Here is a 23,213-nt window from a genome sequence, read left to right as displayed (position 1 = left end):
CCTGGGTGTCAGTGCGGCACAGAAAGATATCTTGGGCCTTGCCTGAAAGTCATGGGCACAGAACTGCTGTGCTGTTGTCTTGAGTGTGACTAGGTGTTCTATTTGTTGGGGTGGCCTTGTCATCATTTCCTAGGATACTTAGGAACGTGAACTGGGTTGCTGAATCTTTCCAAAAACCTGTCCTGGCTCTGTAGAGCATCAGTCATTCTGCTTCATGTGTTTGATGCAAAGTCAGGGTGCCTGCTCTGTGGGGCACTGACTAGAGCTGAGAAAGTAGGAGCAGCCTTGTCTTTCTGGATAAATGACTGGACAAAGCAGCCCAAGGGTATAGGCAGGGTAGTCTAGGCCAGAGCTGTGGTCATTAGCACTCATTCCCTCTCCTATCTCTCTAAGACATGGTCTCAGGGTTAGGGATTTAGCTCAGTGGTAGAGTGCTTGCCTAGCAAGCGTAAGGACCTCGGTTCAGTCCTCAGCTCTGGGAAAAAAAAAAACAAAAAAAACAGACATGGTCTCATATAGCCCATGCTGGCCCTGAGCTCCTGTTCCTTCTGCCTCCTCCTCAAATGGAGTGCTGGGATCACAGACATGCACCACCACACCTGGTTATGAGGTGCAGGGGATGAACCCAGGGCTTCGTGCATGCTGGACAAGTGAACTACAGTTGTAGCTTTTCCTTTTTTATTATTCATTTATTTATTTATTGGTCTTTTTTGAGACAGGGTCTCCTTGTAGCCCCAGCTAGCCTGGAACTTGCTACGTAGACCAGGCTGGCCTTAAACTCACAGAGCTCTGCCTGCTTCTGCCTCCTGAGTGCTGGGATTAAAGGCATGTGCCACCACGCCTGGCTTATTTTTATTTTTTTTAAATGTCTTTTTATTTGTTATTTTTATTTTCTGTGTATGAGTGAGTGTATTGCTTGCATGTATGTTAAGTACACCCATGTCGTACAGTGCCCAAGAAGGCCAGAAGAGGGTGTCGAACACCCTGGAACTGGAGTTATTGATGGATTTTAGCTGCCATGTGGGTGCTGAGAACTGAACCCAGGGCTTCTGCAAGAGCAGCCAGTACCTTTAACTACTGAGCCAGCTCTCCGCCCCCTAGGTAAAATTTTAAAAGGTGTGTGTGTGTGTATGTGTGTGCACGCACGCTCAGCTCCTTAAGTGTGGAGGCAGGAAAGTGTCACATACCTCCTGTTTCTTAGAGACAGCATATCTCCCTGAACCTCAGGCTAGATCCTTCTCAGTTAGGCTGGATGCCAGCAAGCCCCAGCAGTGTCCTGTTTGGCCCCCCTCAGTACCTGGACAGGCGGTTGTGGGGACTCCTAGCTTATTCTGTGGGTGCTAGGGTCCGAACTTAGGTCCTTATGATGGTTTACCACTGAGCCATTTCTGAAGCCCCTGCCCCAGGTAGTTTGCAGGTGCACAAGATGGATCATGCTGCTGTCTGTGTTTCAGACCCTGGCAGAGTTCCATAGTGTGGCCCCCTTCCCTCACACTCTTAAGAGGGGCCTGCAAGCTGGGTGGTGTCCTGGTGCTGAGCGTGCAGTCACCTGTTGGATGTCCTACCTGTTAAGTGGATAGTGGCCTCCTGGTAGGTGTTCAGTGCTCTTTGAAGACCTCAGAGCTCTCTGGCCAGGTGGGCACAGATGGGCGGTTGCTATGGATGGACTTGAGGAACCTTAGCTGTCTTTGGCCTCAGCCCTGTCTGTGTAGCTAAGCAAGGACACTGTCCTGTGGACTCTTGAGTCCCCTTTCTGCATGCCTCCTCCCTTCAGGAAGGCAGCCTGCCAGGAGGCCACCTGATCTATGTTGTGAGGTGTTGGCTGGAGCTGGACCAGGCTCCTGGGCCTGTATGGACTTTGGGATCAGGGTCAAGTTTAAAAACAGCACTCTCCAGGCTGGGTGTGGAGATGGTACTTATGGCCCCAGCTGCTGGGAAGCCTGGGGGGATGGCTGGGGTGGACAGCTGCTGGAGCCCAGAGTTCAAGGCCAACCAGGGCAGCACAAGGAGACCACAACTAGCAGAAAAGTTATGGACTGAGTTTTCTTTGTGTGTACGTACATGCCTGTATATTCCTATGTGTGTGTGCATGCACTTAATTAAATCTGGAATATGGTGTGCATCAGACTGATGTTTACATGTCATAGGCCCATGGCTCTGCATGGCCTCTACTAGGGCTTTCCTTCCTGTCCACTCACTGGCTGCCACACATCTGACTGAGCTGGCTACCTGCTGCCAGGGGCTTCCATGCTGCTCCTGCTCAGGTCAGCATGGTTCATGTCTAGTCCTGTCCTGGCCAGCCTCCAGGCTTCTCTTTAAGACCCTACCTTCAATTTTCCCTCAGGAATCAGAGGGGATCCCTGGCAGCATTGTGTTTCCTACACGACACCGGGGCTGGTATGGGAACACTGATTCCTTTAGTGAATCCTTGGTCATGGCCCTGCCTCTCCTGGCTTCAGGGTTCTCCTGGTCACAGTGTGAGCTGGGATGGTGGAGGGCTGGCTGGCAGCATGCTTAGCTATGGCTTTGTTTTGAATGGACCAGAGCTGGTGCCGAGTGGCGGCGGCCAGTGGCTGCTTGGCTGTGTTGATCTCGGCTGTGTGTGATCTGAGTATCAAGTATCCTCGAGAGCTGATCCAGGAGAGGGCTTGGTGCAACATTGTGGCCTGCTCTTCAACTCCCAGTGTGCTATCATTGGGGGACTGCATAACAGCTCTGTGTTTGTGTGTGTGTGTGTGTGTGTGTGTGTGTGTGTGTGTGTGGCTCTGCATAACAGCTCTGTGTTTGTGTGTGTGTGTGTGTGTGTGTGTGTGTGTGTGTGTGTGTGTTTGTGTGTGTGTGAGAGAGAGAGAGAGACTGACTAGACAGACAGGGTCTCACTATGTAGCTCTGACTGGACAGGCTGGCCTTGATCTCAGAGAGATCTGCCTTTGTCTGGGATTAAAGGTGTGCACCATCATACCTGGCCTTAAAAGTTGTCCCCCTCCTTCTGCCATGTAGGTCCCAAGGAGTGAGCCCACATTGTCAGGCTTGGTGGAAAGCACATTCTCCTGCTGAGCCATCTCACCAGCCCTCTTTATTTTTTTAAATTTTAAGACAGAGTCTCATGTAACCCAGGCTGACCTCAGATGTGCTGCCCCCACTTCCCAAGTGCTGGGGTGAGAGACATATACCACACAGTGGGCTCAGTGGGCTGCTCTAATACCGTTTTTGTTTAGTTTTGTTTTGTTTGGTCTTTTTGAGAAGGGTATCTCCACCTGGCCTGGAACTTGCTTTGTAGACCAGTCTGGCCTTGAACTCAACAGAGATTCACCTGCCTCTGCCTCCCAGTGCTAGGATTAAAGGCACGCCCCCCCCCACTTGTTTGTTTTTTGAAATGAGTCTTATTGTAACCCCGGATGTCACAGAGATCCACCATTTTCTGCTTCTGTGACAGACTAACACTTCTTTTACTGCTCTGTCATTACCTGTGGTTCATCTCTCTGTTGCCAGATCAGCAGGTTTTGCCCTATGGGAGCTATGCATATGTAGGAAAGCATCAGGACACAGTGATTCCAGGACGAGAAAGAGGGTTCAGAGTTGGACACATACAGATAAGAGGCAGCTTAGGTATATTCAACAAGGAAAATTTTCTGTAAATCCCAGAATAGGGAAAGTGGGACAGAGAAACTGGGTGCACTCATTGCTTGGGTGTGTTTCTTTGTTGTTTGTTTTTTTATTTTTTTAATGTGTATGAGTGTACTACCTTCATGTGTGTAAGTGCCCATGTGTTGTGCAATACTCGCAGAGGTCTGAAGAGGGCATTGGATCCTCTGGAACTGGAATTATGGACAGTTGTTAGCCGCCATGTGAGTGCTAGGAACTGAACCTGAGTCCTCTGCAAAAGCAACCAGTCCTCTTAACTGCTGAGCCAGCTCTCCAGCCCTTGCTTGGGCCTCTTGTGGAAGAGCTGAGCTGCTTTAGGGAAAGGAGATGGGGTAAGCTGGGTGTGCTGGCACATGCCTGTGACTGCGCCCCCCCCCCCCCCCCCATGCTCAGGAGGCAGTGGCAGAAAGATGAGTTTGAAGCCAGCCTGAGCTACACAGACCCTGCTTGAAAAACTAGAAAGAAGCTGGACGTGGTGGTACATGCCTGTTCTCCCAGCACTCAAGAGGCAGAGGCAGGCAAATCTCTGTGAGATTGAGGCCAGCCTGGGCTGCATAGCGAGTTCCAAACCAGCTAGAGCTACAGGGAGACCCTGCCTCAAAAAGTCCAAACCTGAATAAACCCGGGAAGGCCTGGGTCAGCCCCTCAGTGGTGAGCTCTCAAACCTGCACAAGATGTGGTGACCAGTGGACAACAGATAGGGACCATCCATGTATGAGGCCAGGCCAGTTCATAACCTGGGTTCCTGGCCTGTGCCCTTCCTTCTCCAGTGACTGCCTGTCCCTGTCATAAAGGCCTGAGACTTGCTAGTGGGTGGACACGGCTGAGTAGGAACTGGATCTCTTCCTCTGCGTGTCTCAGGGCTATCTGTGGTCAGTCAGGCCAGCAGTGTTTGCAGCTTGGTCCTGAGAAATCAGGTTTTAGTAAGAGGTCTGGAAGGGCCTTCCAGCACCTGGGAGATGGAGGGCAGGAGATCTCGAGTCTCAAGAAACCAGGGCCTCATGTCCTGCTTGCCTCACTTGAACAGGGCCCTGAGTGCTGTCCCCAGCACATGGGCAGGCTGACTGCAGAGTTGCCCCTGTGCTGGCGCAAAGGCTGCCACAATGCATTTCCAACTTGGGTTTTCTACCCCAGTGCTCCATGGACCCTGGGGACTCGTGTGCTAGGCTGGCGCTGTGCTACTGAGCCATGGTCAGCCCCTCAGTGGAGACACTGGACATGAGACCCTGGGTGCTGAGGGCTGGACCTGTAAGGCCAGGCTAGGTGGTATCTTCCTTCTTTCATTCTCATCCCCCTTCCCTTTCCCTTTCCCTTTCTCTTCCCCCTCCCCCTCTCCCTTCCCCTTCCCCTTCTGTGCTGGATAGCTTTAGTGTCACCTTGATACACCTTGGGTTGAGGAGCCTCAATTGGGGAATTGCCTCTATTGGACTGGCCTGTGGCCATGTCTCAGGGACATCTTGGTGAGTGATGTGGGAGAGCCCAGCCCACTGTGGGTGATGCCACCCCTGGGCAAGTGGGCCTGTGTTGCATAGAAAGCAGGCTGAGCAGGGGCCAGGGGAGCAAGCCAGTAAGCAGCATTCCTCCATGGCCTGTGCTTTTCATACCTTGGGCTCCCTGATGAAGTGCGACCTGTGAGATGTATGCCTAATAAACCCTTTCCTCCCCAAGTTGGTATTGGTCCGAGTGTTTTGTCACAGCAATGGAGAAACAAACTAGGACCCCTTCCCTTCCCTTTCTCTCTCTCTCTGGTTTTTTTTTTTGAGATAGTGTCTAATGTATCCCACGCAGCTAACTTGAACTTCATGCAGCTTGAATGAGCTTGAATCCATCTGACTACACCCTTGAGTCCTGGTGTGACAGATATGTGCCACCAGGTCTGGCTTTATTTTGACAGGGTGTTATGTAGCCCAGACTGGCCTCAAACTTGTGCCAGTCCTCCCTCTGCCTTCCAAGTGCTGGGCATTTCCTAGGCCTTTCCAGACATTTAAGCTTTAGGTGACCAGAGCTGTGGGTGCCATAGAGCCTTGGGAACTGCCTGGGACAAGAGCCCTGTCCCCAGAGCCTATGACCTTCTGAATGAGACGAGTAGGTGCCCACCATAGGGTGTGATTAGGGGTCCAGGCTGCTCTGTCTGCTACAGGTGGGTGCACTGTCTTTCCCAGGCATTTTGCAGGAGAGGCTGTGGTGACCTTGGGACCAGGCTCATCCTGGGGAGAGCAGGGAGACTAATGTGCTCCAGCAGAAACAGCACAGAAACGTGTGTGTGTGTGTCTGTGTGTATACATGCATACATGTATGTGTGCACATATTTGAGTGTATGTGTGGTCCCCAGTGACCATGTTGTTACACAGTGGCCAGGGAGATGTGCAGCAACTGGTGCCCTGTCTGTCCTACTCAGTGCTGTGTGGCTTCCTGGGGAGTCCTGAGAGACTTCTGTCTGCTCACACCAGATGGCACCAAAGACAGACTAAAGCAAGGGACCCACACAGTCTGCTTGAATCGTTGGGGGGGTCACTCACAGAAGTGTGGGAGCTGTCACTGGGGGTTACTCACTGGAGTATGGGGACTGTCACTAGGGATATAGCAGGTGCTCCTTTTGTTTATTCTTGGGTAGGAGTCTTGCAAATCTTGGAAGTTTCCTGTGCCTTGTGGGGCATACCTCCACAAGCCTCTGTGCATGAGGAAACCTCGTTGTCTAGACAGGGTCATGGTGTACACAGGGAGGCTGTGTGGGCTATATTGAGTGTTCCCTGTCACCCATGGCCTGTAGTCTGTGTCTGAAGAGCAGAGCTTTGTGCAATCAGGATAGGGTGTTTGAAGGTCCTGGCTGATGGGAACATGGCCATGGACATGAGTGTTGTGGGCAACTGTAGTACCTGGAAAGATGGGTGTGCTGACTGCCTTCTGCCAGTCCAGTTCCTGGTCTAGGAGCCTGGGCTCTGGGAAGCCCAGGCATGGCCATTTGCATGGTACCATTGTTAATGCGGGCGGCCTGTGGCCTCCTCATCCTGCAGCCTGCCGTCATGGTGGGGCTGGGTCCTGCATGCTCTCAGGAGGATGTATGGTGACTGTGAAGGTGGCTCGCTTGCTAGGGTCACTGGTCAGGGCTTGCCTCACTGTCCAGGGAATGGGAGACACATCCGCATCCTCCTCATCTTTGCACCCTGCTGTCTGTGGTCCACAGCCTTGTGCTGTCTTGTGCTTCAGGGGTAAGGTCTGGCCTTGGATAATGATGCTGGGTGGGGCATGTCCTGGGCCTGGGAGGCCTTGTGTACACACTGCCTAGTGGCTGTGATGGCTGTTTCCCAGTTTATCGGTGGGGATGAAGACTTGGAGGGGCTCTGACTTACCTGAACCTGCCCCTGGGGTTTGTTTGCAGGGAGGCAGAGCACAAAGCCAGGCTCTAGCTTGGAGGAGCACATGTGGTACAGGGAGGCAACAGGTGCTGTGGTTGGGCGGAGGTGGGGGGGCAGGGGATCCTGCGGAGAAGAGGGCAGGTTTGTGGAGTGTGTCACAGGAGAGGGGTGGGTGTCACTGTGTATCATTGGGGACCAACTCTGTGACCTGTTTTCTCTTAGGATAAGCACCATGATGCTGCGCACGAAATCATTGAGACCATCCGGTGAGTGTGGCCTGCGTGAGCCCTAGCATGAGGTGTGGTCTGTGGGCAGGATCAGGACTTGGTTTCTGGGGTTCACAGCCCTGATCCCCATGCTCACAGGGGCCTCCTCAGGGAGTGGCAGTGGAGCCCTCAGCAGATGTGGCAAGGCCACGGGCAGCAGCGAGTCCCGAGCACAGACCTTGCCGTGCAGTGCTCATCAGAGAAAACTTCAGCTGTTTTCCCTGCTTTCCAGCTTTGAGATTCATACTCACACGGTGCGAAGAGATGGAAACCCTGGGCTGGCGGGGCTTTGAGGGTGTTCTTCCGCCCTGTTTCCCCTTCATCATCAACCCTCCTTTGGGTTTGCTGACTAGCCTCATCCTAGTCTGGCATCCCAGCTTTTATGTGCTGGTGGAGGAGCAGGTGACCCCGGCGAGAGCTGAGGAAAGACTACTGAGATCTGATGTCACTGAATAAGGCCTGTTCCATGACAACTCACAGAGCACAGAGCCTACTGGCATAGACATGTACTCTGTGCTACATGCCCCCCTATCCCACACAGGTGTGCATATGTGCACACCCATATAATTTAAAGGAAAAAAAAGGTCTGAGCAGCCAAAGCAGAAATCATCTTTTTTCAGGATGAGGAGGATGCTTGCCGAGGGGCAGGAGCAGAGCCCCTTGGGACAGGGACAACTCAAGGTTGGGTGAGGCTGGGGAGGGGGCTGTGTCCCTGTCCCCTTCACCTAAGGCAGATAGAATGGAGAATTCTAGGAGTGACCACCCTGTGCCAGAGAGAGACCTTGATGTTGAGCCTCTTGGCTGCTCAAAATACCATATTGGGTGTCATTTTCTGAACCCCAGCCCCTCCCCCAACACTTGTCTCCTGTGCAGCCCAATATGCCCAGTGACATCATTGTAATAACCTGTTTTTAGTACAAAAACCTGGGTTTTTGGCCCCAACAAGCTGGGCTTGCCTACCCACTGGGTTATACCAGTTAAAGAGTAACACTGAACAGGCTGAAGAGATGGCTTAGCAGTTAAGGGCACTGACTGCTCTTGCAGAGGACCCAGGTTCGATTCCTAGGACCCACATAATGGCTAACACTTGTCCTAACTCCAATTCCAGGGGCTCTGATGCCCTCTTCTGACCTCCATGGGCATTGCACGATATGGGTGCACTTACACACATGCAGGCAATACATTCATACACATAGAATAAAAATAAAGAAAAAAAGAGTAATCCTGAAAAGCAGGGGACTGGGAAGAGCCTCAGTGGTAAAGCATTTGCCTAGTAAGAGTGAGGACCTGAGTTCACATCTCTAGAATCCAGGTAAAGCTGGATGCCGTGACATGTTCCTGTGAAAGAAGGAACTCAGACAGGCAAATTCCAAAAGCCTATGGGTCAGCCAGCCTGGCCAACACTACCATACCCTATCTTGGTGGTAGGCGAGGACCCACATCCAACATGGCATGTGTCTGCCCCCCATCATGCTCATGTTCATGTGATAAAAATGAAAAGCAAGGCTGGACCTGGTGGCACATGTACTACAGCCATTGCATGTTCATGGCAGACAGATAACAGAAACACATGTAAATAAAAATGAGTCTTTAAAGGAATGCAGAGGAGAAAGATTGGCTTAGTGTGCCCACAGGGACGGGTTAAGTAGAGGAACTGGAGTGGGTGCAGGCGTCCGAGGGACACTGTTCAAGGGCTTGGACTCCTGATGCTTCTTCAGCTTCCTTGACTTGTGGATATTATTCCATAGCTTGCATGTACAAATCTTTTGTCATATTTTTTTCTTTTATACCTGTGTTTGGTTGCATGTATGTAAGTGCACCATGTGCATGCAATCCCTGTGGAAGCCAAAAGAGGGTGTCGAATCCCCTGGAACTGTAATTAAGGATAATTGTTAGCCACATGTGGGTGCTGAGAACCTATAGGAGAGCAGCCAGTGCTCTTAACCACTGAGCTGGTTCCTCAGTCCCCTTTTGGATTTTTGAGTCAGAGTCTCCTGTACCAGACCTAGACTAGTCTTGACCACACTGTGTAGGCTGAGGATCACCTTGAACCTCTTGGTCCTCCTGCTTCCTGAGTGCTGGGATGCCACCAAGGCCCAGCCTCCCTCCCCCCCAAAAAATTATCATTGTATTTATGTATCTCTGATGTGTGTCTTTGTGCATAGGTCACAGCACTTGTATCAAGGTTGGAGGGCAACTTCAGGGAGTAGCCTCTTCAGTGGAGTCCCAAAGACCGAACTCAGGTTGTCAGACTTGACCTTTTACCTGCTGAGCCATCTTGCCAGCCTTTTCTTTTGTTGTTTTGTTTTTGTTTGAGACAGGGCCTAGAACTTGCTGTGTAGACCATGCTGGCCTTGATCTCAGAGAGATCTGCCTACCTCTGTCCCCAAGTGCTGGAATCAAAGGTGTGTGCCATTATGCCTGGCTCTTTGCTTTTTGGGATAAAGTTCCATTATGTAGCTCAGGCTGGCATAGAACATGGAACTCTTCTGCCTTAAGCATTCCCTCCCCCATGCTGGGATTGCAGGCATATGGCCCCATGCTCAGCCCTGCTAATTTTTTACTTTTTGCTATAATGCATGAATTGGTTTCTCTTCCAGGCTTTGATACTGTTCGACTTTGACCTCATAAAATCTGTAAATTTTCAGTGGCTCTTTGTGAGCCGGAGCATACTTGCTGTGGGTATGTCTTCTCTCCCACATCTGGAGTTAACAGTGGGATTTGAGCACACTCTGGGTGTGAGACTGGGGCTTGGGTACCCAAGTCATTTGTTGCTGTTCATTTTAGGTGGGTCTGTGAGGAAATTCCAGATCTCAAGCTGGCCATGGAGAATTATGTACTGATTGATTACGATACCAAAAGGTGAGCAGGTCAGCGGGCTTCCTGCTTTCCCACAGCTGCCCACTTCCCTACAGTTGCCCCCACCACCACCTCTACTCCATGCTGAGCCTCCTTATGGCTGTGACCCTGTTTGAAGTGTTGAACTGGCTAGACTGAGGATGTTACTAGAAACCCCACACTGTGCAAATGGGGATTGACACATGGGAATTACCAGGGTGGGGAAGTGGGGAGCAGCGGGTCTTTTTATAGCAGCTCGTGCCTGCCAGCGTCTGCCTTTGGCTCTGTGCTGAGGGACTCTGCCAGCTGTCTCACCTAAGCCTGGTGCTCAGTGGAGCCAGTCCTAGCCTGCTCAGAGACTATCCTCCTGGACAGTGTGGGTGGAGAAGGGAAGGCAGGTATCCCTGGTATGCCTGCCGCTGTGGAATGCCTGCCTACATGGAATGCTTGCCTGGACTCCGGTTTGTTTTCTTGTGAGAAAGGCTAACTGGGCCCCGCTTCCTACTCTGAACCAGTTTCATTCCAGCTCTGTTCCTGGCCGCAGCTCAGACCACTGCAAAGTCAGGACTTGGTGCCTACAGTGTTTTGCCTGACCCCTGACCTTACCGTCCTATAGGAAGGACTCAGGATGCTGGTCAGCCTCAGTGACCCTGGATCTGCCCCCTGGTCTCAGATCTCCTGCCCCAAACTGGCACCTGGGTATGAGGAAAGGGTACCCCCTTGTGCCAGAGCAGTGCCAGTCAGGAGGTATACAGGGCAGGCAGGGACTAGGGTGTAAATTGCCCTCCCAGGACCCACAGCCCAGGGAGGCACATGTCCTTGCGCATGGTGAGAGACACAGACCAGGGCCAGGAGGTTCTGTCTTTGTGGAATTGGGGTGCCCCACTCAGTGCCCCTGTGTGTTTGTATCCAGGGCTCTTAGACTGCTAGAAATATTCCTTTTGCCAAGCTAGACCCCCAAGGGTCTGACATGTGCTAGACAAGTGGTCATCCCATTGACTTTGGAGATGGGCCTCGCTGTATTACCTTCCTGACCTCAGACTCCTGGGCTCCTTCCATCAGCCTCCCGAGTAGCTGGGGCTAGAGTTGTGCATGCCCTACCACCACACTCTGCTTTTCTAGCTTTTTCCATGGTGCCTGCTGTTGGGGGGAAGCCATGTTCCTTTCCTGTGGCTACTGGTCTAAGTGACCACTTCTGTAGACAGGAAGGTGTCAGACACCCAGACCCAAGTCCATATTCATACCAGGCAGGGATCGGGCACCATATTGCTATGTGTTTGAACAGGTCTTTTTTTTCTGTCTTTTTGAGACAGGGTCTCCCTATAGCCCCAGCTGTCCCGGAACTCACTATGTAGAGCATACTGGCCTGGAACTCACAGAGATCCGCCTGCCTCTGGCTCCCGAGTGCTGGGACTAAAGGTGTGTGCCACCAAGCCTAGCTAGGACAGGTCTTCTTAATCAGCACCCTGCCTTACATGGGACAGAAGCTCTGTGTGCATGCGTGCGTGCGTGCGTGTGTGCGTGCGTATAGTGACTCTCTAGGAGAGCCCCAGAGCTCTCCATGCCACAGGAACAGTGCCTGTACAGAAGGGAGGGAAGGCTTAGGCTTTCACTACTTTGCAGGCAGTGTTGACCCTCTGTAACTACCTCAGAGCCCTGGCTGGGTTCCTGTGGGTTTCTGAGTGAGGGCCTGGGGTCCTTCTCCCTTTTTATTTCTGCCTATGTGTGAGTGGCTTGCATGTGTGGAGGTCAGAGGGTAACCTGGGGCTTTCTACCTTGTTTGAGATGTCTCTTGTCTTTACCACCTGTGCCAGGCCATGCCTCCCATCCTGCCCTTAGGTGCTCTGAGATCACAGATGTGTTAGAGTTATGTGGGTTCTAAGGAGTTGAACTTAGCCTCTCATGCTTGTGTGACAAGTGCTTTAGCCACTGAGCCCCTCCCTTTCTCCAGCCCCCTGTCTTATATGAATTGATCCTGAAGTCCCTAAGTAATACTGTGATACTTCTTGGGCAATCTAACCTTGAGTTTGACACCTGAGTCCAGACCTACCCAAGCTGCCCTTGGGCTTGGGTGTGTGGCCAGGGACTTCCTCAGCAGGGAGACCCTGGTGGGGTATTAGTTTGCTCTAGGTCTATGAAGCCCAGTGATGACTCCCCTCCTTTCCTTCTAGCTTCGAGAGCATGCAGAGACTTTGTGACAAGTACAACCGTGCCATCGACAGCATCCATCAGCTGGTAGGCAGCTCTGCATTGTAGCTGGCTCACAGCTCTGTCCTTAGCCTGGTCCACCAGCTGCAGGGACAGCCTGCTCACATTATGGTGTAGAGCTCCTGCTTGCCTCAGCTGACAAGCTGGCATGCACAGCAGAGTGCAGCTGCTGTGGGGCAGGGTGTGAACTTTTTAGAAGGCTCAGGATCCCTGGAATCGGGGCTTTTGACAGGCCAAGCCATCTTGGGGTGTGGATAGAGGGAGGGCTTTGTGAAGGATGGTGTTGTTTGGGGAAGCTGATGAAGGTGGCTTGTAAGTCTTTTTGCTGAACTGCTTATGGTGCCCATAGTATATGCACCTTTGTTCAGTGGCTGGCCTCCTGGGCATGGGTGATAGCTATCAACTCCCTTACTGGCCACAGGGATCCCAGTTGAGCCAGCTACATTAGGACCCTCTGTAGGACAGTGAGAGGCTTGGGGTGACTGCAGCCCCTGCAGCTGAGCTGGCTTGGGGAGTCGGAGTAAGTCACCCTGCTGAGCAGGGCCTATGATCCTGAACATCTTCCTCCAGTGCCCCCATTCAGCTGGGCCATCCTACACTGTCACACCTTGTCCAGTGCTATTAGCCATCCATATAGTGTCCATGGCTATGAGATGAAAGGGGTGAGCCGAACAATGCCTAGAGGTCTGCCAGGGTCTGCTTTCAGGGGCGAGCCTGACAGGGATGACAAGAACTGGCTGCTTTCTTCTCCCTGTGGATTTTATTTTTAAATTTTTTTTTTTTTTTTGAGACAGGGTCTCCCTGTAGCCCAGCTAGCCTGGAACTCATTGTGTAGCCCAGGCTGGCCTCCATCTCATAGAGATCCACCTGCCTCTGCCTCCAAGTGCTGGGGTTAAAGGCATGTGCTACCACACCTGATTCTTGTTTTTGAGACAAGGTCCTATTGTATAGCCCAGGCTGGCTTAGAACTTGAAATCCAGTGCCCTCCCTCACCTGCTATTGCTGGGATGGTCCTGCAAGGCTTGTCCTTCGAGTAGGCACATGTGGCTTGGAGGCAGGAGGGGACACCTGGGACCTAGTTGGTGGGCTTACATCAGGAGGCTCAGAAGATATCTGTCAGAAACTGACCTCCTCAGTGGTAATGTGCTCCTAACTGGCAAGGAGTGGTCATGCAGATCCTGGCAAAGAGTGTGTGCACTTTGGCCCTTCTAGGAGCATATATGTGCACCTTGCCTATGCCAGGTGCTTACCAGTGAGCCACACCCAGCCTCGTTTTTGTTTTAATGTAAATTTTTGGGGGGTGGTTCTTTTTGGGACAGGATTTTCATTTAGCCCCAGATGGTCTGCAACTTTCTATGTAGACTAGGCTGGGCTTTATCTCATAGACATCCACCTGCCTCTACCTCCCAAGTGCTGGGATAAAAGATGTATTCCACCTCCACATCTGGTTTAATATAATTTTTTAATGTGTATGAGTGTTCTGCCTGCGGAGGTCAGAAGAAGGTGTTGGATCCCCTGGAACTGGGTTTTAGACAGTTGTTAGCCACTATGTGGGTGCTGGGACCTGAACCCGGGTCCTCTGTAAGAGCAGTCAGAGCTCTTAACTGCTGAGCATCTCTCCAACCCCTTTTGATTTTTTGGAGACAGGGTCTTAACTATTTAACTCCAGCCATCCTGGCACTCACTGTTGGAGCCCAGGCTGGTCTTAAACTGACAGCAGTCTCCTGCCTCAGCCTCCCAAGCCGGGTTTGGCGCAGGTGCTGCTGGGTGCTATAGTGAGAAGTCACATTCTCTGTCCCTAGTGGAAGGGCACCACGCAGCCCATGAAGCTGAACACACGGCCATCCAATGGGCTCCTGCGGCACATCCTGCAGCAGGTGTACAACCACTCAGTGACTGACCCTGAGAAACTCAACAACTACGAGCCCTTCTCCCCTGAGGTATATGGGGAGACCTCCTTCGACCTAGTGGCCCAGATGATTGATGAGACCAAGATGACTGAGGACGACCTGTTTGTGGACCTGGGCAGTGGTGAGTATTTCCCAGTGTGGCCTGTGGCTTCACTTGCTCAGGGACCTGTGCTCGAGTCCTCCCTGCCTAGGTCCTCCCATGGTGCTCCCATCCCACCCAGAGCCCCAGCCCTGCCAGCTGCTTTCACCCTTCCCCACCTGTGGTCCAACGGCCTTGCATTGTGGGAGCTCCCCACCAGAGCAACAGCCCTGAGGCTCTGGATTGAGCCTTGTTCCTTACTGCACTCAGCAGACACTGACTTCCCTCTGCTGCTGGCCTGAGATTCTGAGCATGAGCAGTTCTCCTTGAGGCCACTGTATCTATTACACTACACAGGGTAGGAGGTGAAGCCAGGAAGAGGCCAATGGTTCCTTCCAGCCCATTTATTTATTTTCTGTTTTGTCTTTTTGAGACAGTTTCTCTGTAGCTCCAGCTAGTCTGGAACTCAAAGAGATCTGCCTGCCTCTGCCTCCTGAGTGTTGGGATTAAAGGTGTGGGCCACTGTGCCCGGCAGGTTTTTGTTTTTTTTGTTTAGTTTTGGTTTTTTTTTTTGTTGTTGTTGTTGTTGGTGGTGGTTTTTTTTTTTTTTGAGATGGGTCTCCCTGTAGCCCCAGCTGGCTTAGAACTCACTATGTAGACCAGGTTGGCCTTGATCTCACAGGGATCCAAGTGCTGGGATTTACAGTATGTGCTACCACAACTGGCCTTTAGCCCCTTTAAAAGTTGCTAATCCAGCCATGAGGTTTGAGCCTCGGGGCCCCTCTCTCTTCCAGAGCCCCCCACCAAGGCATTGGGCTTTGAATTTAGTTTGCCACTGGACTGTGGCAGGGATGACTTCTGTGCAAGCACAGCATCTCTGAAGGGCTCTGCATCTTAGAGTGTATCTCTCCCCCTGTGGTTTTGAATAGCCTGGTGCTCTTTACTTGATATGTGGTACCAGCACAGAAAGTGGTAGTTGTGGGTCAGTTGAGATGCCGAAATGCCCTACCACACGGGATGGCTTCAGAGCCTCAGCCTCGTGACCCAACATTGGCAGATGCAGCTAATAACCCTTTATGGGTACCAGAGACACCAGTGGCCAGAGATTCCTTCCTTAGGATCCTACATGTTAACATCCCAGATGAGACTGTTAGGTCAGAGTACTGGTAGGCTTGATCACAGCAGGACAGGAGTGACTTAGTCAAGAGGTATCTTTCTGGGGACCACTGAACTCCAGAAAGTAGCAGTACCCATGTTGGGACAGTAGCCCTGCAGAGCCATAAGCAGAGGACACAGCTTCCCACCCACAGATGTGCTGTGGTGCTGGGATAAACAGGTCCTGTCATGCTGTGTAACCTTGGCTTCGTGTGCCTTTGAGTGGCTTCCACTCACTGATGTCAGAAGTTGCATGGCTGGGCCCCCAACTGGTGTAGCCTCTCCTGGGTAGTGTCTGTTGGGTGGGTCTGAGGTCCCTGAGCCTCTCCTTGGAGAGCTGCACTCTGACCTGTGTCTCTCTGGCTGAAGGTGTGGGGCAGGTTGTCCTCCAGGTCGCTGCAGCCACCAACTGCAAACATCACTACGGAGTGGAGAAAGCTGACATCCCAGCCAAGTACGCTGAGGTGAGCAGTCCTGAGGACAGCTATGCGTGAGTGTGAGTGCCTGCACTGGGTGCCCAGTGTCCATTGTTCAGGGCATCCTGTCTGGGCATGGTTCCTCGAAACCAACTGGGTTTCCATGTTTGTGACACTTGGGCCTTCCCCCACAGTGCCTGCTGTGGGCTGGAGTCAGTCATGTCATCCTGTAGGGGAATGGCCGTGCCATCGTGGGGGAGGACATGGATGGTGCTGAGCCTTGAGGGCACAGCTGCTGTGGACTTCTGTGCCCTTGGCTGTCCCTGGGAACAGGCTTTTGTTGGGGCTGGAGAGCAGGGCCTGGGGACTCTGCTGCGGCAGGTTGGGAACCTGGGGACCCTACTATGGGCCCTCTGGACACCCCCACCTCAGGGTGTTGCTCAGCAGACCTGCAGAGACCCTGTGATCACTGTTGCCCTGTCCTCCCTGGGTTGCCAACAGCTCTGTGCTTCCTTTCCCTCAGACCATGGACCGAGAGTTCAGGAAGTGGATGAAATGGTATGGAAAAAAGCATGCAGAATACACAGTGAGTGCCATCCCTCCACGCCGCCCTCGGGTCCCTAGCCGTGTCCCTCCCTCATCCCACCCAGTCGTCTTGCCCTGTGACTGCATGGCGTCTTCTGTGGCTCCGATGTCCTCCACAGCATCTACTACCAGAGCTGCTGCAGAGCCTTGGCCAAGTGGGTACTTCCCTGTGCCCCTGGCCTGGGCTTTAGTGTCCTTAGGCAGTGTGATTCGTGGCAGGACAGTTGCTTAGCTCAGTGGAGCCCTGGCATGGGCAGGAAGTCTTCCCACACCTCCTGTGTTGAGGAACCCTTTGGGGTCCACTCCCAGCCTGTGCTCTGGGTTAGAAGCTTGAGCCCTCTTCTCCCACCCTCAGCTGCCAAGGCTCACTGTCACCTGGACATACCGAGGCCTTGTGAGAGTCCCACACTTCATGCATGGCCACATAGGCCATGAGCTCCTCTGTTCATACGACACCTAGTGGCCTTAGTGTGGACAGGGTCATGTGGTTTTTCTGTTGTGTTTGTGTGATGCTAGACCTGAAGGCTAGGTCCCCCTCCATACTGGGCAGGCGCACTACTGCTGAGCCATACCCTGGTGTAACCTTTTGGTAAGGGACAGTACCCATCAGCCAGCCTTGATTGTCATGGCTGAGATCTGGTTAGGATCCCTGGTCTGCCTCTCACACATTCAGGGAACTGCACTGCACTTGGCTCTGCGTTCTCTGGAACAGGATTTGAGGCTGCTCAGTGGGCCCGGCTCACCCTTGCTTTCCAGGCAAAAGCCTCTTTTGGGATCTTCTCCCATGTTTGAAGTTCTCAGGGAAGACTCAGAAAGGCAAGAGACCCACTTGACATCCATGTTTGAGACCCAAGAGAAGTCCCCAAATGGGTCCAGGTTCCCGAGACTCCCTGGTTCCCCACATATATGTTAACTGTGCTGATTCCTCGTGCTTCTTCTGGGACGCATTAGGTCCACGGTACATAGTACTCAGGACCCTTGTGAGCTTAAATGTTCCTGGGGTTGCGTGTAGCCTGCACTCCCCTGGGAAGACAGAGCTGGAGGCCCCTGCTTGCTTCTGCTTCCTCCCCAGCTGGTCCTGGTTGGGTGACCCATCCCATGTGGCTGGCAGCTGGTTGATATGCTGACTGTTGTCACTCATGGGTCCTTGTGTGGCTCATGCTGGTGGCCACTGGCTTGTGGGTAGGAGTAGGACTGAGGGAAAGGACACTTCCTTGAGGCTATGGTGTGTCAGAAGTATTTTGACGTTAGGGAGAGTCAGTGTGTGTCAGCCCCAGCCTCCAGGGTCCACTCTGACTGCTCACAGTGCTCTGAGTGACAGGCAGGCCTCCTTAGGATGCCATCCTGGCTGCTGCAGGCCCTGTTTTAATGGCTCCCTGCAGTGCAGTGACTTTAATGTGGGTCTGGTTGGAGAACTGCAAGCCCTGCTTTCTGAGGAGCTCAGAGGAGAAAAGCCAGGAGGAGCCTAAAAATAGCCCAGAGTACTTTTCCAGGCCCAGAGCTGCCTCAGGCCAGGGGTGCCCAACCCTACTGTTGTTGCCTCCTGGGTGCTGCCTCCCAGCTAGACCTGGGCCCTCCAGTGGCCACATTTAACTCGCCTCTTCCCAGCTCCTCCTTCCAGTCTGGGCTCCCACCCTCTTCAGGGCGAGAAGCTAGCCTGCACCAGAACCTGGACCAGGCTTACCTCTACTGGTGTTGCCTCCTGACAGGCCAGGCATGCTGATGTCATGTGTAGAGTGTTCCAGACATACTGGCAACCTGGGTGGCTGCACACTTGGCTTATTGAGCACCTTCCCTGCAAGGGTGGCTTCCAGCCCTTGAGTATAAATGGTTGCCTTCCAATAAATGGGCACACCAGGGCTGACCCCTGACCTTGGAAGACAGTAAAAATAGGCTTATTGCAGCCCAGGTGTCTCCATGGGGAGCCAGTATAGCGCTGCATCTGTCTGCCTTGGTGTCTTAGCCCCCGTTCTCTGGCCTGTTGGGTTTGGTGCTGCCAGAGGCTATTCTCAGCGGCTTGGTGGGAACCAGGGTAGCAGAGTGGACTCTATGCCTGGCCATGGCTTTTCATCAAGCTCATGTACCGTGACCTTTCTCACACCTCCCTGAGCTTCTGTAGGGCCTGCCTCAGGTCCTCCTGGAGGAGGAGCTTCATGGAGCCCCCCCCCCTTGGCATCGGTGACTGTTGTTTGACACTGTTCCTGGAGAGATGGACACACACGTCTATAACCCCAGATACAGAACCAACTCACAGCTGCATCACCAAAACTTACCTTGGCATGGATTGAGAGCTCACGAAAGCAGGAAACCCAAAGATGTACCCTGGAGTTGTACCCTGAAGATACACCCTGGAGATACATTCCTGTGGTACTCCCCCTTCCCGGAGCTGTACCCTGAAGATGTCTCCTGGAGATGCACCCTGAAGATGTCTCCTGGAGATGCACCCTGGAGCATGTTGCACAACTTTCAGGCAGCTGCTAACAGGATGTGGCTACTCAGCGTCAGGCCTAGAGTCCAACTTCTGTCTTTCCATCCTTCAGCGAGACTTCACAGTCAGCCAGTGCAGGGGTTGCAGGAGGAAGGGTTCACTTAGGGTCCTGGGTATTCTGAGAGGGGGCTGCAGGGTGAGGTCTGCCCTAGACAGTGGGCTCCAGAGAGTCACTGGAGGCACCAGTGTCAGGTTCCTGACACCATTCCACGCCTGGGGGACCCAAGGACTCAGCACATAGCCATCCTTACGGCTAAAGCAACAGACACAGTGATCAGCCATGGGAAAGACATGAGTTTGCCAGGGAGACCAGGCAGGGCTTCTAGAATGTTCCCCGAGAGTCACAGACTATATGTTGTCCTCTGGGAGCACACAGAGACCCAGCACTCAGGGTTTTTGGGGTTCACGTGGCCCCTTTGCTTACAAAGTTTTAATGTCCCGGACCTCAGGGTAGCAGGGGTTGATAGGGACCTGTATTGTTGGCACTTGAAGCTCAGGTGTGCCTCCTGTTGGAAGTGGGGATTCCAGGACCTCAGACATCTAAGGACCCCCCTGGTCTAGGACCTGTGGGCTGCTGTGCACCATTGGGGATTTCAGCTACCTTCCCAGCCCTGGCCAAACCTGTCCATTGCAGTAGGAAGAGGCAGAAGGCCGTTTGAGTATGGGAGGAGAGGTGGGCACTGTGCCGGGTCTGGGCAGGGGACAGACTCAGAGCTGCTGAGGTCTGTGGAGTCCCAGGCAAAGTCTGGTCTGCAAGAGGCATCTCTACTCTGGGAGGACGAAGGCTGTGGCTGCTGCTGAACTGTGGGACAGCCCTGTCTTAGCACAGTAGAGTGACTTCTGGGCCTGTGACTAAGTGGGAGTCCTTTCCCTTGCAGCTTCTGGGGACCTCAGTGAAGGCCTCTGCCATGACTCATTGTCCACATCCCTGTCTTCCCTCCCAGCCTCAGATACCCACAAATCTACTTCCAGTTTTTGGATTTGCCAGTTGTAGAATTTTCCTGTTGTGGAGTTCCACACTGTGGCTTGTAGCAGTCAGAGCCTTATTTCTGTAAGTGGCTGAGAGATGTCCCAGCACATGGACTGACTGCGATCTTTATGGCTGTCCACCTGTCTGTGAACATGGGGCTATCCTTCTTTGGGACTCTGAACACCGCCCCCCCCCGACGCCTGCTCTGTAGGGGGGTTTGTGTTTGGCACTGCCAGCGGTCTTCTGAGCTCAGAACCTAGATTGTTTGATCTCTGTTATGGCTTTAGGAGTGGTAAGCAGGCTTCCCTTTGACACGCCCTCGCTGGGAGGAGATAGAATGTCTGTCTCCTGATAGACCTGTGAGGTCCAGGCAGTATGGCAACTGTTGATATTCCATAGCTTCATCACCAGATGCAAGCATGCTGACCCTGATTATATGGGCCTGGCCCTCCTGGGCAGTGTTGTGGGCCAAGGATGATCAGCCTGGTGATCTTTCAGCCACATGGACACATATCATGGCTGTGGCATCTGTAACCTGCATGGTGCAGCTTCCCTGGGGGGACAGGCCAAGGTAGAGGGGACAGCTAGCACAGCACCATGGTTTCTGGTGTATTCCTCCTCAGCTGGTCCAGTTCCATTCTGTCTGTCCTGGAGTGGACACTGCCTCCTGCCTGAGCTCAGGCCTGCTCCCCATGGAACCATCAATTGGCCATGCCATGATCTTCTTCCCATCCCGTGACCCAGCTCATTCCATGTTCCTTTCACAGAGTTGTGGGGACAGGGGCTTGAAACTGAGCAAGCTCCAAGGTAAACATGTCTTTTATTTCTCAGCTGGAACGAGGTGACTTCCTCTCAGAGGAGTGGAGAGAGCGCATCGCCAACACGAGGTACGGTTGGGCGGGCCATGTTACTGGCTGTGCTGGAGACTACGGAGGAGGGTGGGGACCTGCTTCTTGAGGGTGCTAGCCCTTCCCTGCTGTCCTCACTCAGACACCCCTCCCCATTCTCATACTGTTCTTGCTGGTCCCAAGAGCATCCTCTGCTGTCTTTGGGGTCTCTGATCTCCCAAGTGTCTTCATGCCAAGGCTTCAAGCTTCACCCTTGCATGTTTTCTGCCTTGGGGTGGTGCCCACTAACATTGCACCAGCCTGTCACCCTGGGTCCTTTTGTTCGTCTTCCTGTGGTACTCCATCACTCCGTCCTCAGCAGCTATCCCTTTTTGGCCTGATCACTAGAGACTGCATCCAAACAACTGCTTTATTGCAGAGGCGCCAACATTCCAGAGTGGCAGTGGCATAGGACTTGGTCCAGACAGGGTCTCCTGGCCTCTTCCAAAGGGCAGCTTCTGAGGCTCTCCTGAACCGCGCTTTCCCACTCAACTGCACCTAGGGTGGCGGGCATTCAGGCAAGGGCAGTGCCTGGAGTGGCCTATGGCAGGCCATGTCCACGCTGGGACTCCTCATGCAGGGAGCCTCAGTCACTGAAACAGAACATTGTTTTGCAGTGTTATATTTGTGAATAACTTTGCCTTTGGTCCTGAGGTGGATCACCAGCTGAAGGAGCGATTCGCAAACATGAAGGAAGGTAACACACTGTGCCCCCCAACTCAGATACAACTGCTGGCTCCAAGGGACATGCCTTGCATGTCCTCAGGGGACCTCACCAGCCCCCATTAATGACTGGCAGTGCCACTGACTGTGGTGGCACACACCTTTGATCCCACCAGTTGAGAGGCAGAGACAGGCAGTTCTCTGTGAATTTGGGGCAGGCCTGGTCTACATAGCAAGTTCCAGGCTAGCTGGGACTACAAGAAAAACAACCAAAAAAAAGCCAGGCATGGTGGCGCACACCTTTAATCCCAGCACTCGGGAGGCAGAGGCAGGCGGATCTCTGTGAGTTCAAAACCAGCCTGGTCTACATAGTGAGTTCCAGGAAAGCTGGGGCTAGCTGTCTCAAAAAAAAAAAAAAAAAAAAAAAAAAAAAAAAAAACGGGTCACAAAAATCCCAGCCGATTGCTCTGGGGGGGGGGAGGAACTGGGCTCCCATCCCCAAGTGCACCTTGTGTTTCAGAGAAGGAACTATAACAAAGTAACCATGCCTGGCTCTCCTACCTCTACCCCTGGATCTGAGTGGCTCACCTGCTTCCTCTCCAGTGGCTGAAAGCTAGTCACTTCCTGTCTCTGTGCCCATTCATTTGGGAAATGCACATTTTTCATAATTCAAAACATCTAAAGAATGGTCTTTTCTCCAATTAAAAAAAAAAAAAAAAAAAAAAAAACAAACAAAAAACGGGTCACAGACATCCCAGGCGTGCCTGTCCCAAAGGTTGGGCTCTCTTGCCTGCCATCTTTCCTCAGCTCTCCTGGACTGGACTGTGAAGGTTAGGGACAGCTAACCAAAGGCACTTAATATGCCCAGATGAGAACGGCACGTGCTCTGCCCTCACAGGTGCCTAGTGAGGTTCAGGTCACAGGTCAGCCTCCTAGTGCTGACCAGTGACTCCACAGCTGATCTCGCTGCTGGGTTCCCACCCATGTTCTGTTGCCGCAGCCAGGAGGGAGATAGAGTGGGCTCTGTGGTGTGCACGGGCAGATGGGTTGAAAGGCTGTCCTGGCTTAGGAGAGTTCTCCTGCTGCAGTGCCTGTGCCAGGGCTCTGTGCATGTGAGCTTGAGTGTCTGTGCATGAGGGTGCTGGAGCTCAGAAGTGAGAGCATGGTGGAGTTTCAGGGTGGCAGCTGGACCAGGGCTGTCTCCACAGTTCGATTCTGTCACCCCAGGGGACCAGTCACACTATTGGTAAGTTTTTCACTTCTATGAGACAGTTTATTTGTAGCCTAACCTTGCCCAACACTCACATAGCCAGGCTGGTTTTGAACTTGCAGCACCTCCTGCCTCTGCCTCCAGAGCACTAGGATTGGTGTGCACCATCACACTGAGGCTGCCTGTTTTGCATCAGGCCTGTAGCTTTCTGAGCCATCCATTCCTGGGTTAACCTGTCCCTTTCTACTCCCAAGTTTCCTCGTGGCTAGGATGACCAGTTGTCACAGGTGTGCCAGGCTGATGATGTGTGACTGAGCCATTGCATCAATGGCAACAGGCACTCTGATGCCTCCCCTACACCTGCCCTTAGACCTATGCTCACCCTGCTCACTGCAGTACCCACTCAGTGCTGCTGGGGGGTGTGTGCTGCCCCCCCTCTTCCTCTTGGTGTTCAGTGGTAGCTCCTCATTCTCACCCTGGCTCTTTGGGAAGCACAGGACACCAGCTAGACTGCCCATGACTTTTCAACCTGACCCC

At 52.8% G+C, this 23,213-nt stretch overlaps 1 protein-coding gene across 11 annotated transcripts in view; it reads left to right on the top strand.

Annotated features, from left to right (window-relative positions):
• Dot1l (DOT1 like histone lysine methyltransferase) overlaps nucleotides 1–23,213 on the top strand; it is a 45,418-nt gene that overhangs the window by 5,550 nt on the left and 16,655 nt on the right. For 8 of the 11 annotated variants that reach the window (XM_029565419.1, XM_029565418.1, XM_029565415.1 and 5 more), the window contains exons 2-9: nucleotides 7,224–7,267; nucleotides 10,055–10,129; nucleotides 12,277–12,340; nucleotides 14,116–14,344; nucleotides 15,827–15,921; nucleotides 16,397–16,459; nucleotides 20,748–20,803; nucleotides 21,421–21,500. In XM_029565419.1, the coding sequence (XP_029421279.1) occupies nucleotides 7,224–7,267; nucleotides 10,055–10,129; nucleotides 12,277–12,340; nucleotides 14,116–14,344; nucleotides 15,827–15,921; nucleotides 16,397–16,459; nucleotides 20,748–20,803; nucleotides 21,421–21,500 (706 nt within the window). Of the gene's footprint in view, nucleotides 1–1,454; nucleotides 1,591–7,223; nucleotides 7,268–7,366; nucleotides 7,522–10,054; nucleotides 10,130–12,276; nucleotides 12,341–14,115; nucleotides 14,345–15,826; nucleotides 15,922–16,396; nucleotides 16,460–20,747; nucleotides 20,804–21,420; nucleotides 21,501–23,213 lie in introns of those variants that run through there. The other 3 variants (XM_029565417.1, XM_029565416.1, XM_029565420.1) reach the window with 3 other exon arrangements.

Source organism: Nannospalax galili, unplaced genomic scaffold (genome assembly GCF_000622305.1).
Source record: "Nannospalax galili isolate Female #2095 unplaced genomic scaffold, S.galili_v1.0 scaffold77, whole genome shotgun sequence".
Taxonomy (NCBI): domain Eukaryota; kingdom Metazoa; phylum Chordata; class Mammalia; order Rodentia; family Spalacidae; genus Nannospalax; species Nannospalax galili.
The sequence above is the reverse complement of the archived record's forward strand: the minus strand, read 5'-3'. Positions and strand labels throughout refer to the sequence as shown.